Source organism: Schistocerca gregaria, chromosome 5, assembly GCF_023897955.1.
Source record: "Schistocerca gregaria isolate iqSchGreg1 chromosome 5, iqSchGreg1.2, whole genome shotgun sequence".
NCBI lineage: Eukaryota > Metazoa > Arthropoda > Insecta > Orthoptera > Acrididae > Schistocerca > Schistocerca gregaria.
This window is the reverse complement of record NC_064924.1, coordinates 451641942-451658640: the sequence shown is the minus strand read 5'-3', so window position 1 is coordinate 451658640 and position 16699 is coordinate 451641942. Positions and strand designations below refer to the sequence as shown.

The window sequence follows — 16699 nt, the reverse complement described above, 5'->3', positions numbered from 1 at the left end:
ACACGGATTCTGAAAATATAGTTCTTGTGCAACACAGCTAGCTCTTTATTCCCATGAAGTAATGAGTGCTTTCGATTAGAGGTCTCAGATAGATTTCATATTCCTAGATTTCCAGAAGGCTTTTGATACCGTTGCGCACAAGCGGCTGTTAATCAAATTACGTGCATATGGATTATCGTCTCCGTTGAGTGACTTGATTCGTGATTTCCTCTCAGACAGACGGTAAATCATCGAGTAGAACAGAAGTGATATCTGGCGTTCCGCATGGTAGTGTCATAGGCCCTCTGCTGTTCCTGATTTACATAAATGATCTAAGTGATAATCTGAGCAGCCCCCTTAGATTGTTTGACGCTGTATTTGCCATCTAGTAAAATCATCAGACTATTAATTCCCATTACAAAATGATCTAGAGGGAATTTCTATATCGTGCGAAAAATGGCAATTGGCAGTAAACAAAGAAAGATGCGGTCATCCACATGGGTACTAAAAGAAATCCGATAAATTTTGGGTATACGATAAATCGCACAAATCTAAGGGCTGTCAATTCGGATAAATACTTAGGAATTACAATTATGAGCAATTTAAATATGAAAGATCCCATAATTAACATTGTGGGAAAGGCGAAACAAAGACTGCACTTTGTTGGCAGAACACTTAGAAGATGCGAGAAACCCACTAAAGAGACAGCCTACATTATACTTGTCCGTCCTCTGCTGGAAGATTCTGCGCAGTGTGGGATCCTTACCAGGTAGGATTGACGGAGGACGTCGAAAAAGTGCAAAGAAGGGCAGCTCGTTTCGTTTTATCGCACAATAGGGGTGAGATTATCACTGATATGATACGCGAGTTGGTGTGGCTGTCACTGAAACAAAGGCGGTTTTCTTTGCGGTGAGATCCATTTACGAAATTTCAATCACCAACTTTCTCTTCCGAATGCGAAAATATTTTGTTGACAGTCACCTACATAGGAAGAAATGATCATCATAATAAAATAAGAGAAATCAGAGCTCGAGCGGAAAGATTTAGGAGTTTTTTTCCCACGCTCCCTTCGAGAGTGGAACGGTAGAGAAGTAGTATGACAATGGTTCGATGAACCCTCTGCCGGGCACTTAAGTATGAATTGCCGATAACCATGTAGTTGATGATGTAGATGAGGATTACGAAATTACGTCATAGTAAGACATACTCGATTATTTCTTTTAAAAAAATTCCCATCGTATTTAGTTTGATTGTTTACATTTTTGAAGGGTTGTAACGCACATAAAATTATAAAATGAAACTCTGTCCAAACAGGCCCCGACCGGCCACCGTGTTATCCTCAGCCCACAGGCGTCACCGGATGCGTGTATGGAGGGGCACATGGTCAGCACACCGCTCTCCTGGACGTATGTCGGTTTACGAGACGGGAGCCGCTACTTCTCAGTCAAGTAGCTCCTCAGTGTGCCTCACAGTGGCTGAGTGCACCCCGCTTGCCAACAGCGCTCAGGCAGTCCGGATGGTCATCCATTCAGATGCTAGCCGAGCCCAACAGCGCTTAACTTCGGTGGTTGAATGGAACCGGTGTTACCACTGCTGCGCGGACACTGGCTACATAAAATTATAGTGTGTAATAAATTAATTTTTTTAGCAAGAGAAGTTTTAATTGAATAGTAAATGGTTGTATACTTCAACTTCTTCATCGACTCACCTAGTTTGACAAAGAGTCTGACTACTTGTCCCTCGCTGAAACCAGCTTCTCGCTTCAAATTCGTGGGTCCATCTATCCTCAGCCTTCAGTTTTCATGTCTTTTCATAAGAACAAGAACACAGTAAAAGTCTTTATCAGCTTTCATTTTTATCTTATTGAATCTATGTCCTATCACAGTTCCTCTGCATATTTGCACAGTAGATTTAAAAACCCATCATTGCTAAGAGGCAGAAGCTGCCTATCTAAACTCCTACAATACTGTTTGCTGTCCATCATTAAGTGTTCTCTGGAAAAAAATCTATTATTTTCGTAAACGGATTTGATGTCCACCTACTTCTACCATGAAGCTTTATGTGTATCACCTAATGTACTTCCGCATTGCGTCTAAAAACATCCTCTGAAAACCACAGTGAAGCAGCTATAGCAGTTTCGAGGGTTTCTTCCAGCTGCATTCATGTATGGAGCGCTGGAAGAAAAACTGTTCAAAAGACACTGTGCGCGCTGTAATTAGTCTAATCTTATTTTCACGACCAGTACTGACGTATATTTCTAAGAGCCATTGTTAAAACTTTGTAAGCAAGCTTTCTCCGGATAGCTTTCATTTACCTTTATGTGTCTGTCAGTTCAGTTCCTTAACGCCTTCACTCTCTCACCGGTCAAACAAACCTGTGACTTTTCGTGCTGTCCTTCTTTGTATGCATTCTTGGAAATGAATATTTCTCACTCGATTGGCATTTCAACACGTCTGACTTTTTCATCCACCTGCAGCCGGACTTCTCATCTTTCTCGAGTAGTGTAAACAGTCTTAAAAACTTGAGTTTTTTTCCTATCTGTTTTATCCGGAATAACGCGAAATTGCTTTGTGCAGCACAAACAAATTGCACTGTTATGATTGTTTAACAAATCCTATTGTTATTACGTGGGCTACAATATAGGAATTAACATCAGTTTTACCTAGAGATAGAATAAAATTCTAGTATTACTTCGTTGCAAAGAAAACACAACATTCCAAAGCTAAGATCGTGTGCCAGAACGCGCTAAAAACAGATTACTTGTTACAGTTACGATAGTCTCTGTGGATCTAATTCAAAATAAAATGAGTTGCTTTGCTTGTCCATAGCTCACAGTGCAGTGTTGTAACACCACTGGAATTAGAAACAGCTCTTCTCCAACACAATCCCCCTGTCGAATATCACCGACCTCCTCCCGTTATTAACGAGCCTCAATCTGCATTAGATAAAAACTTTTAATAAGGTAACATATATCTCAAATGTTATCGAGGCAAAACCCGTATGAGAATTTTGCTCTAGAAGTAGGAAGCAAATACGTATGCGGTTTTCTTATTCAGTCATTAGAATATAATGATTATTTAATATTGCTGACGCTTATCTTGCAATGTCTCAATACATGTTAACGTTTGACTACCAGATACTCAAGATTTAAGTATCATATTCCTATCATATCTATTGCGGGGTTGTATATACACTCACATTGCAGCACATATTTATTGGCTTGTATTAATTAGCTAGCCACCCAGCTCAGTGATTTAACTCAACCTATTAGCATAATGTAACCGTATTCTAAAATTAAAGTGTGAATCTTCATTTTATTAGATCAGAATGGCAGACATAACATTTTAGGGCCCTAAGTGTGGAATATGGCATTACAACCTCTTGTAAGTATACTCGAGCATAAATTTAATAAATTGTGTAGAAAATTCAATTTATTTATGTCAAAAATGTCACAGATGTGCAAACCTCTTAAACAATGAACGGAAACAGTTCCACAACCCAACTTAATGCGCTCTGCTGACAAGCAGATTGCAGCATTTCTTGCAGGTTTCGTCCTACTGTTATTTCGTGATAGGGTGAGGAAGGCGTACGGCGGCTCCATTAGCCAGGCGAAATTTTCCTAGCGTCGTCGGTAATCCTGCGCAAATGATAATCTCTGAATCTGAGGTAGGTTGGCACGCCATGACGAGGAGATGGCTCTCAATGATACGCTCGTTCATCGTTTGTTGTTCTCCACAACTGACTCAATGATTATCTGTTGCAGCATTGCTGGTCTGTCCAAGACAATCGACGGCGATACCCCTCATCAATACCTTCTTTTCCAGCGCTGACGTTGTCGGCGGTGGTATCCCCATATATTTTCAGTAGCATCTTCCCATGCCAAACGATTATTTTTAGGAAGGTTTCCTTTATTATAAGATAAATGCCATAACTGTAAATCCCCTCACAACTATTTTCTGTTGCGAACGTTATAGTCTGCATGACATATTGGATTAATCTGAAAATTTTCATGGAATGCCCTCTTCTTTGTAAAATGAAGAAGAAATAACAAGTTCTTCCCCGTCTTCGTCAGCTTGCATCTGGTCATTAAGCATCTCACGACTGCCGGACATTAACACATTTAATCTAGATTCCTTCACTGTACCTTGCAGATTTTTGTAGAAGAAGGCAAGAAAAATATTTTGCTTATTTAGACGACAAGTAATTAATAAATCGGGAAGCGTAACAAGATATAGAAAATTATTTAGAAATAATTAACTCAAAGACATGCTTAATTGCAATACGTATCTTTTATAGCAAACACGCTGAACATCTTTTACTACTTAAACATGCAGCACTCAAGATATCACTCCTAAAATATTAAGATAGCAAGTGTGGCTTCACAGCAATCTCGAGGAGAATACTATGACGTATCATGCAGCGTAACTTGCCGTGACAGTGCGCGCGCGAGAGAGAGAGAGAAACAAAGATACTGTTTATTACTCTGTGGCGGTCAGCGCTCACATAATTATTCTTAGGATATAGAGCTTTCGCTCTGGTTAAGAGTAATTTTACAAGATGAGAGCCATTCTTGTGATGTAAAAATCTACGCCATTGAGAGATTTTGATTCACATTGTAAAATATATGTGTATATGGAAGGAAATCAGTTAATAGAACAGTAAAATATTGTTAATTTCAAGAAGTTGCGTGTTATTCTACAACCAGCGTATACCTCTATTGTGATTTAATAATTAATACCTGCTTCAGAACAGTTCCGTTGGGAGCGTTCAGTTCTAGTGAAATAGTTCGATGCTTTCTTCGAAAAAGAAGTCACTTCATGGATCACTCAAATCCACAATTGTACCTGGACATTTCTCAGAACTGAAAGCAACCTGATTGCTATGCAACAGAGTCCCGAAGAATATTCTCCGTACTTTGGTTATCACTTTCAGCTCAACACGGTATCTGCAACAGCTGGAGCAGATGTCTACAACATCGGAAGCGCGTAATCGCTATCAGTTTCACACATCGCCCTGTGTACGCTGTATGTATTCACCCACAACACTGAACATACAGTTACTCACACACATAGAAAGACAATACAAGGTGGTGTGGGAAACATTTCAGTATAAAGGTCCTGTAGAGCTAAACAGTAATTAGCCTAGTAGTAGTAGTAAACAAATTTATTGTTTGTCAATGGAGCCTTTATAATACGAAGGGAAACGGCTTTGTCAGTCACGTGGGTCGTCATTGCTATTGCACAGTTAAAGCTGTCTGTCGAGGACTGAATACCGCCACGAGTAGCGCAGCCGTTCCCGCGTCTTACGCTCTCTACCCCTCTAGCCACGACATCAGAAGATCTTCGGGATAGGAAATGAGACATCTCTATGCGCAACTGGCATTGCGCCGAACCTGATATACGCGATGTGCTCTGACGTCTAAAAGAAGCGATCGTCCTCCGTGAAAGACGGGCACACGAGCCGATGTGCGGGCAGATCCGTGAGCAGGCGGGGGCGTTGTCGCAACGCAGTGAGCGGCGCGGCTCGGGCCGCCGGCCACCGCTGGCTGGGCTCTGACGCAACGCGGCGCTCCCCCTGTCCGCAGTTCGGGGCACACACGGCGCGGCCGTCCAGCCGGCTTATATAAAGTGGCGGCCGCATCCCTCCACACGCCACACTCTCGTCTGACCACCGAGCAGCCACCACCATGGACAAGGTAGGCTACACTAGCGGTAGGCTTCCAAAATTCTTACAGTTCTATACTCACCTCCCTAGATTACTGGTCAGCTTAGATGGCTGCCAGTTGAGTACTCGGTCCCCGGTATTGCCAAGGATTTTTCGTTGATATAAGGAGTGGCACTCGGCATCGTGATGCCAAATAAGGAGCTGCTTGATTGCGAAGTAGCGGCTCCAAGGACTGGAAAGAGCGGGAGAGGGGTTTGATAACCATATGCCTCTCCGTACCACCTCTACATAACTCCAAATGGCTCTAGGATGACACGGCGACCGGTCAGCATCCATTGGGAGCTTGTTTTAGAATTCTGTTAAATTCCTATATTGTCCATAATACGAAATTCTCATCCTCAGGAACAGGAGCTCAAAAATTTTTATAATTAATTGTAACCCTTTTTTGGAAGAGTCAGTGTTGTGAATTCAGCGACGGGACGTCATAGTTTAAGTGAAGTCACAACGGGGAAGATATGGTTAAGTCAGAACCAGGAGGATATGGTTCAAGTGAGAGGCAGTGATTTTCGACAGTAAAGTCAAATTTCCGAGCCTGCCCGCACCAAAACGTTTTGACCAACCTCCGTGGTAAAGTGGTTAACTTCGCTGCCTGCTAGCTCAGAAGATATCTTGTTCGGTTCTCGCTGACCATCTCGAGAGCTACTTTGTTAACTCCAGTGACAATATAAAGAAAGTCGTGACATCATAATTAAAGGCTAACACCACGGTGTGGAACACATCACATGTTTATGCAGGATGTTTATAAAAGGGGTCCACATATGCCTATCGGTCAAAAGCAGAAGAAATTTTCCGATGATTATATGTCCAGGAGCCAACACCTACTGAGATAGGAGCCGTTCTACTGGTGATGAATAATGTGTGCAAGAGGGAATAGTAAATAACTTCAATACACTTGCGAGGAAATACGAACCCTCAAGCAGCCATGGAGGTGGATTATCAGAATCCCTACAGTTTTTGCGAATGGGAATCAGTTGTCGATGGCAGACTCATAAGGCCATACACCTCACTCGAGTAACAGGTGCTCTGTATCGCCGATTTCTGCGCCAAAAATTACCAGCGGTATTGGAGAACATTAGCCTTGCAGAAAGAACACGAATGTGATTTATATACGACGGACACCACCCCATTTTCTATGGATCGTCACATGGCCGATGGATCGGTCGAGGAAGTTCTGTACCATGGCCTTCCCATTCGACGGAACTGAATCCGTCGGTTTTCGGGATTTAGGGAGATTTAAATGCAACGGTTTGTCCTTAACCAATCAATAGTGTGTAGACATAGGGGCGTTTGACCAATGCATATGACGCAATCCTAATGGAGCCGGGTATATTTGAAAGAGTGCGTGGTTCACTGTTAGGATGTGTGGGAACAACAAGTAGCACTGCCTATAGTTCCTACTCCCATCTACGAGTAACAAACAAAGGAGAATCGGAGGAAACATCACCCCTTATACCAACACATATTGGGACGGCCGCTGTGGCCGAGGGCTGCTGCTACGGCCGCATGTTTGAATCCTGCATGGGTGTGTGTGTGATGTCCTTAGTTTAGTTAGGTTTAAGTAGTTCCAAGTCCAGGGGACTGATCACCTCAGAAGTTAAGTCCCATAAGCCTCAGAGCCATTTGAACCATCAATAGATATTGGTTTCCAAATTTATGACGCTATATGTTCCTCTTGTTTAACCAGTTCTACCGCCTTTGAGAATATTTAACATTATGAAAAAACTGCATGGAATCTCAGGTCAGCACTGGAATCGTTTCTCAAACCGGCGTAGATCACATTCTTGCCCCGTCCCACAGTGCAACAGCGTTCTGTATGTAGTGATATAACATAGTCTAACTATTAACCGCGGAACTTTCTCTTTCCGTAATGGGGGTTTCTCCCAAAGGAGAAATGAAATCGAGTGAAGACTATTTAGCAAAAGTCCAAATTTCTAACCGTTGGAACATCTGATGGACTATTTTATTACAGTGTTTTCAGGAAACCAAAAATTAAGTCAAATGATAAGTTGTCTAAATTCGATTATTCCTTTTTCTGATGCAGGATATCACCACACATGTTATCGTCTCAAGAAATTCGAAGCCTTGATGCTGTCACTTTAAGGCTCAGTCCAGTATCACTCAAGTATTTATAACCCATAGTGTAGCTTAACAATGATAAGAAACTGGCTACCAGCTTTTCGGTTTAAGCGAATTGTCATTCAACATAGAAGGTGCACAATTTATGTTCAGATGTATTTCCAGTAGGAAGCTTCCCTTTCTTATGGTGAAACATAATCTTATGCTTAAAATATGAATCACTTAGTGGCTGTATCTGTCAACTGATAAACTGCCAATTCCTCCCTCCCTTCTCCCTCGACATGATTTACAATTTTAGCAACATTTTGTGTGTGGCAGAAATTCAAGACAAAGCCTGATTCATATCCTGAAACGATCTACAAATCCTCCGCAACTAAAATTATTTGGTAAATTCCTAACTAGTGTTCTAACAGTAGTGGACAGCGAAACAGGCTGAAGAAGATCCCAGCAGAGGGGTCGAAATATCGATTACTTTAGAAGGAAATATGACATGGCCTAACAACCCAGAAAATTTTAACTTTAATTCTCTGATAAGTCGTGCTCATACCGTTTCCGATAGGAGAAAATGCCTGGGAAAGTATTGTGATACTCATGCAAAAATTCACTTCTATAGGCGCTTCTCGTCTGGACTTCGATAACACAATTCTTCCAAGGAAGTTGTTGCATTTACTAGAGTCTGCCGCGACTTTTGGCCATGCCTTCGTGATTTTCTGCTTTGAAGAACAGAAAAATTAGCTGAAAATATCTCTTTACCAACGCACTTTTACGCAGAACAGTAGCATAGCCGCTGCATGTGATGAGGATATGTCCCCATTCTTCGTTCCAAGTTCGTATATAGTTTCCGGGTTTTCTCTTCCTGCCAGTTGAAATTTCAACTCTCATCTTGAACACAACTATATTTTTCTTCCCAGTGTCTTCTGTACAGAGGTAGGTTGGATTAAAATTTTCACTAGCACGTTGTGTTTGGTACGTTTATTCTTCAGATTACAGTCTTACAAACAGAACAATGATACTTTAAGATACTGGAGTGTTTTGATTGTCCCTCAGTCATGGCGTCATCCAGTAAAATGTTTAGCAGCTATTATGAGACTCTGTTCAAATAGTACCACCAATGATAGCTTACTGTGGTTCATGTTCATGTGGAGGATAGAGTTGTAACAATGAACAGAATTTGCTTGCATTCATCAGGCCCTAAATGAACTCCTTCATATATTACCAATTTTTTCCTCGCAGATTTTGGTGCTTCTAACAATTGCCATTATGGCCGCATCGGGCGAGCCCCCAGTGGATCGTCAGTACCTGCCACCTGGAGGGAACGGCGGCATATCTACGCAGTATGGGGCCCCGAATGGCGGCGCCAACGGATTGTCGAGGACAAACGGGCTCTCGACGTCGTACGGGGCACCCAATGGCAACGGCTTCGGCAGGAGCAATGGTGGCCTCTCCCCCTCCTATGGTGCACCCAGCAGTGGTGTTCTAAACGGAGGCTTCGGCGGTGGTAATGGAAGGACAAATGGAGCTCCGTCATCACGATATGGAGCTCCCAGTGGCGGAGTATTCAACGGAGGAAACGGGCTCTCCACGCAGTACGGCGCTCCAAACGGAGCTGCGAGAACAAATGGAGCCACTAACGGTTTCGGAAGATCTAACGGCTTGTCGACGCAGTATGGTGCTCCGAACGGAGGAGCGAATGGATACAACGGTGCGAGGACGCCGTCATCACTCTACGGCGCTCCGAACGGTAACGGCTTTGGCAGGATGAATGGACTCTCTTCACAGTACGGTGCCCCGAACGGTGCGAGTAACGGTTTTGCTGGAGGAAACGGTGGCCTGTCCACCCAGTATGGAGCACCCAATGGAAGGAGCAACGGCGCAGGATTAAACGGTTTTTCTAATGGGAATGGTGGTCTTTCTACAGCCTACGGTGCCCCTGGAGCAGCCGGCTATGGCCGAGGAGGTGCCTCCCAAGACGACCTTTCGGTAAGTTGTGGTACTTACCACTGGTTTCTGACTTTGTATTCAAACAACCCACTCGTGAAAGTGAAACTTATCTCACCCTCCTAGTTACGAAAGATTGCGTCTTGAAACGATTCTGAGAATTACACGTAATTATCATGAGAAACATTTTTCAGTAGCAGGATTTGTTTGAGCAATGTTTTCTCAAAGAAGTAAGTACTCCTCTCACATAGTCGTATGAATCTTATGTACCACGCACAAGGCATTCTTGATATTAATAGAACGAAAAACCAGTCCAAGTTATCTGTATGCACTGAAAATGTTCATTGCACATTTTTTTACATCTTCATAAATGCCACTTTCAACTGTGTTATGATTATCTGAAAATGGGTATCTAGAAACTAGTCATCGAATGAATACAAAGTAAAAATTTTCAACTTGGACTGGTTTTTGGTTCTATGAGTAACAGAAGTTGCTGACCCAAGCTAGTCCAGGATGCTGGAGGTTCATAAATTCTCGACATTGGTGAATGATGGAAAAAAGAGAGGATTAGTAGTGTTGGGGGGGGGGGGGGGGACAATCTCAGACTAGAGAATAATATGAAACAAAACAGGCCATGTTCCTTCTCGAACTATTCCAACATCGGTCTTAAGCGATTCAAGCAAAACCTGATTAAAGTCTATTTTCTTAATTACAGCATCACTGCGCTAGATATTACTTTCCTGCAGCACTCGCCATAGTAAGTACCAAAGATATTGTAACGAGTGAAAAAACATTCAACCTTAGTGCTCAGCATTGCGGAGCAAGCAGCTACTTACATCTGAATGAAGAGATGATGGATCACTACCTAGTATATTTCAGCTCTCAGGCAAAAGTCATTGCCCTAAGGACCTTGAGAAACTAATGATGTTCGTTGCCCATACTTATTTATTTGTTCAGTATCGAAATAGATCTTTTCCAAATGCACGAATTTCACGTTTTTAGCATCATGCAAGCAACATGTTATTTCACCGCAAATACCTCAAGTATGTGTTCCATTTATGAATTACATAACCTGAGTTGAGTGTATCGCTCTTTCATACACCTGCCTAGGTGATGAAAGAAGGGGGAAGAAATTGAGGATCCGCCACTATGTAAACATAAAATGATCCAGAGCCACAGACTGTTGTACAATGTTGAGATGCTTTAGTTGATATACTTAGTCGCTCCAGACGTGACTGATGCTTGCATCCGAAATTTAAGTTACATGAATAGCGCTATACATTTCTACATGTCACCAACTATCCGTGTTTTGAACAATTTTTAATAGTTCTAGCGGTTTAACTGCGAAACAGTTTCGAAACTGAACCTTTGTGTTCATATCAGATTTTGAGCGAGATTTTTACTATGAAATAACCTCCTGAAACTTCCGAAATAGGAAACCTTTCGCAAAGTGCTACTGAGAGGGGGAGGGTAGTGTGTTACTAGGAAGCAACATGACATAGCAAGCAGCGGATCTTCTTTGAAATGAAAAGTGAATGACGCATGGCATACGAGTACGCTATTTAAAAGACGCGCCATTGATAGCACATATGTTTTAGCCGTCGCGCACAGAAATACTTCAGTTATTTGGTACAGATAAAGAGTTATTTTTTCGCATTCTCAGTGACAATTCTGTGGTTCTGGATCCAGAGGCAAGTAAATTTCAGTTCTGGAGTGGGAATGAACTTTCATCCTTATAATTTGACGCTCAGGAGCCATTGACTTCTTGACAAGAAGACGGTGCTTCATTGGCCTAAGTTATGTATGAAACCACTCTGTAGTGCAACGAGTGTAAACATTTGACACTTTGACCTGGTCTGTCTGTTGGAAAGGAATCGTTAAGTCTGGTAGTCAGCTAGCAAAATTTCAGAAAAGTGGGTTATGAGACGCAACCATGTTTCATCCTTTCCCTTCCTTCTGTCTCGAATTTATCGATATCAGTAATACAAACACATTACATTGCAAAAAGCCATTCAACAGCCAAAACCGCTTAAAATATTTGTTTATTTAAGACAGCCAGTTTCAAAAGACTGCGCTGCCATCCTCAGGTGTTAAAATCTTTTCATTTTACGCCGAACCCCAAGCACGAGGTGCGAAGTGGATAAAAATCAGCACTTGGCACCTTGTGCTTGAGGTTCAGCTTAAAATGAACATGTTTCACAACAAAAGATTTTAAGACTTGAAGATGACATCTTCGGCTGTTCAAAGCGGTGTATCAAATAAAGAAATATTTTATGAGAACTTGGCTGTTGAATAGTTGTTTACAATTGAAACAGATCGGCTTTAATATTCTCAAAATGAAAGAGTTCAAACTTTTACATTACCCGGCGGCTCATAACAGTCGTATTTGCGTAAATAAATTTTATAGTTCACTGGCTTGTTTATGAAGATTCTAGGAGCAGCCCTTAATAGTAGAGATTTGCCAAGAACGTAGGAAAGAGTTGCAGCCCGGACTGAACATTAAATTTTCCACTATCTTTGAACAAATGTGGCATCGAGAAACTTAACTGACAGTGGCAGATCACGAGAAACCGCTTAAAACGCAGCGATTTGCAGGACTGACTGAGCTAGAGTGTCTTGTGTCTCTACAGGAACCAGCTAACTACGAGTTCAGCTACACGGTGGAGGACGCTGCGACCGGCACCGAGTTCGGCCACGAGGAGTCGCGGCAGGGGGAGAGCGCCCAGGGCCAGTACCACGTGCTGCTGCCCGACGGCCGCAGGCAGGTGGTAGACTACGAGGCCGACGAGGGCGGCTACAGGCCGACCATCAACTACGAGGAGACGGGCCGCGGCAACGGAGGCTACGCTAACGGTAGAAACGGGGGCTACCCCAGCGGCAACGGCGGATACGCCAACGGAGGTTACGCTAACGGAGGAAACGGGGGCTACGCCAACGGCAATGGTGGCTACTCCAATGGTAACGGTGGCTACTCGAACGGCAACGGAGGATACCCCAGCGGCAACGGTGGATATCCTGAAGCGAATGGTGCATACCCCAGCGGCAACGGCGGATACTCTGGTTCAAATGGGGGTTATCCCAACGGTAATGGCGGACAGTCTTCTGGAAACGGGCCTTATTAAAAGCCGATGTACATGGATACTCTTCAGAGCGCACAAATATTTCGTTCAACACGTATATTTATGTTTTTTTTCTGTAAATATATCCTACGAATGCCGGATAAATATAAATGAACGCTTGTGTAAATACGCTTATTCGAAATAAAGATACTGATATTTACTCGACTATTTTCTTATTAACCTGTTTTACATTACTTGCGATATGATATAAACAGACAACTGTTTGAAGTATGAATAACAACACTCAACACTCAATAACTACTAAAATTATCACAAAAATTGTAATAATTAAAAAGTCAAGAATGATGCGATGTTTCCAAAACACACACAGCAGTATCAAGATGCTTAGATCTCAACTACCAGTTCTCGCTTAGTACAGACGCATCTTCAGGTTTATCTGTCAAGAATGAAACGACTGTGTGAAGGTTTTGAAATGGTAGAAACGGACACTAAAGGGCCAAAGAAACTGGTATACCTGTCTCATGTCGTGTAGGGCTCCGCAAGCAGACAAAAGTGCCACAACACGACGTGACATGGACTCCTCAATGTCTCAAGTAGTGCTGGAGGGAACTGACTCAATAAATCCTGCAGGGCTGTCCATAAAACCATAAGAGTGCGAGGGAGTGGATATCTCTTCCGAACAGCACGTTGCAAGGCGTCCCAGATATGCTCAATAATGTTCATGACTGGGGAGTTTCGTGGCCAGCGGAAGTGTTTAAGCTCGGAAGAGTGTTTCTGGAGCTACTCTCTAGCAATTCTGGACATGTAGGGTGTCGCATTGTACTGCAAAAATGCCAAAGTCCATCGGAATGCACAATGGACAAGAATGGATCGAGGTGATCAGACGAGACACTTACATACGTGTCACCTGTCAGAGTCATATCTAGACGTATTAAGGGTCCCACATCACTCCACTTGCACAAGCCCTACTTTCCTGAACAGTCCCCTGTTAACATGCAAAGTCCATGGATTCGTAATGTTGTCTCCATACCCGTACTCGTCGATACGCTTTATACAATTTGAAACGAGACTCGTTCGACCAGGCAACATGTTTCCAGTGATCAACAGTCCAATATCGGTGTTGATGGGCCCAGGCGAGGCGTAAAGCTTTGTGTTCTGAAGTCATCAAGGGTACGCGAGTGGGCCTTAAGTTCCATATCGATAATGTTTCCATTGAAAGGTTCGCGCGCTGACACTTATTGATGGCCCAGCATTGAAATCTGCATCAATTTGCGTAACGGTTGCACTTCTGTCACGCTGAAGGATTGTCTTCAGTCGTCGTTGGTCTAATTCTTGCAGATGTTTTTTCTGCCGCAGTGCTGTCGGAGATTTAATGTTTCATGGAATCCTAATATTCACAGTACACTCGTCAAATGGTCGTACGGGGGAAAACCAACTTCATCACTACCTCGGAGAAACCGTGTCCCATCGCTCGTTCACCTATTGTATCACGACATTCAAACTCACATAAGTCTTGGTAACCTGCCACTGTAGCAGCAGTAACCGATGTAACCACTGCGTCAAAGCATTGTTGCCTTATGTAGGCGTTGCCGACCGCAGCGCCGTATTTTGCCTGTTTTTTGGCGCTTCAGTGTAGAACCATAGTGTTGGCATTCATCAGAAAACCAATGACATAGTACTCACAGTGGCTGCGTTTCCACACTGTAGATGGACAATTAAGGTGTCTCAGCTTTCGGGTAGCTGTCCACGCTAAAAGTCAACCCACACTAGTGGATTTTCATAATAAAATTGAGTTCACCCAAAAGATGATTGTCAAAATCTACGAAGCATGACTGCTGAATGAGAACAGGCCTAGAAAAATGCGAGAGAGAAACAGATAATGAATGGACACAACTGTGAACAGGGCTGCAAGGAGTGGTTCAAATGGCTCTGAGCACTATGGGACTTAACATCTGAGGTCATCAGTCCCCTAGACTGAAGTGGCTAGAGCCGTTGGGCCACAGCGGCCGGCTATGTAAGGACTAAAAAATGAATATCATCTGGGAAAAGTACATGGGAAGTACCACCCAAAGGATAATATTCTAACATGGGATCGAAAGTCGAGAATGGAAGAAATCTGAGAAATGGCTTCGGGTGCTTTCCAGTGAGCTATTGTGACTACTAGTCATTGTTTTTCTGTGGATGCCAACACTATATTTCTGTATTTATACCATTCAAAAACCCGACAGAGTCACTCGTGTTCTTCACAGATAAATCTTAAGATACCAGACAGCTGGAGGAAGTCTATTAGTATTGTCGGCTGCAAATGTGAGGGGTTTACGATATGCCTGGCACACGATATGGCAATCTTCCCCTGTAACTGACGGACGTCGCCCACTGAAACCTTGACGATGAGTATGTCTACCTTTAAGTTTCTGTGAAGTCCATCATCTGGCTACCATATCCGAATGCCTCACAAATCTAGATACTAGGTCCAACTAGTACAGTCAATGATGTTCTTATACTGCTGCCTCACAGGAGTACGTGACATCTACGCGTCTTTCACGGTGATTACAGTACAACAGACGCTGTTGACTCCCCTTATATGCCCTACCAGGGCTGGCAACGACAGCAAGCAAGAACAAAACAATGAAAGAGTTTTGACAGCTGACCATGTTTCCTAGGTGCGTTTTTGTCAGGTAGTGTATGGATACATAACATTGTCTCAATAGCGCACTTCCCGTTTTGTAGTGATGAATCATACTACTGCAACTGTTACAACCGCACATGGTCAACGGTTGATCCACTCGCTGCCACGACCTCAAACGTAGGTTGATTGGTTGGCTGATTTGGGTGAGGGGGACCAAACAGTGAGGTCATCTGTACCACCTGGTTAGGGAAAGATGGGAAGGGGAGTCGGCCGTTCCCTTTTAAAAGGAACAATCGCGGCATTTGCCTGAAGCGATTTAGGGAAATCATGGAAAACCTAAATCAGGATGGTCGGACGCGTGTTTGAACCGTCGTTCTCTCTAATGTGAGTCCAGTGTGCTAGCCACTGCGCCACCTCGCTCCGACCCAGCATAATTAATATCAGCTAGAAGCACGTGTAAGGTCAGGCATCGCCTGCGTCAGCGCCCTTTGACCGCCATGTTGTGCGGTCAGTGTGGCCCTGTCATACGTCGCGCCACGTCCATACGTCAGGGGAGGTGCCCCAACTCTAACGGCTAGGACCGAATAAAAACGATTTTAAAATACGTAGGTATGCTTGAAATAACCGCAGAAACCAGTAGGACGAACGAACCCGATAGTATAGTGCGGCGAAATTTGGTGTTAATAGCGATGGCAGCAGACGACCGAAGAGAGTGCCTTTTCCATCAACACAACGTCGCCTGCATCACCTCTCCTGGACTCGTGACCATATCGATTGGAGGCTAGACGAGTGGAATACCGTAGCCTGGTCAGATGAGGTACGATTCCAGTTGGTAAGAGCTGCTGGTAGGGTCCAAGTGTGGCAGTGGACCCACGAAGCCACGTACCCTGGTTCTCAACAAAGCACTGTGCAACATGGTGGTATCTCCGTTATGTTGTCGGCTGTGTTTACATAGCATGGAGTATGTCCTCAGGTACAAATGAATATATCATAGACAGGAAAGGGTTATGTTCAGATACTTGGAGACCATTTGCAGCCTTTCATGGACTTCTTGATCGCAAAAAAACACGCAATTTTTGAACATGACAATGCACCAAATCACCAGGACACAACTGTTAGCGATTGATTCTAATAACATTCTGGAGAGTTCCAGCGAGTGATTGGACCACCCTGATAGCCCGACATGAATCCAATCGCCCATTTATAGGACATAATCAAGAGGTTAGCTGGCGTACAAAAATCTCCACCAGCAACACTCGTAATTATGGACAGC

General features: G+C 43.4%; 1 protein-coding gene across 1 annotated transcript; it reads left to right on the top strand.

The window, feature by feature from the left end:
- Nucleotides 1–5634: 5634 nt before the first annotated feature.
- On the top strand, nt 5635–12996 carry LOC126272381 (pro-resilin-like). The gene is made up of 3 exons (XM_049975197.1): nt 5635–5674; nt 9013–9759; nt 12348–12996. The coding sequence occupies exons 1-3, from the start codon at nt 5666–5668 to the stop codon at nt 12837–12839; spliced, it is 1248 nt and encodes a 415-aa protein (XP_049831154.1). The 5' UTR covers nt 5635–5665; the 3' UTR covers nt 12840–12996.
- Nucleotides 12997–16699: the final 3703 nt, after the last annotated feature.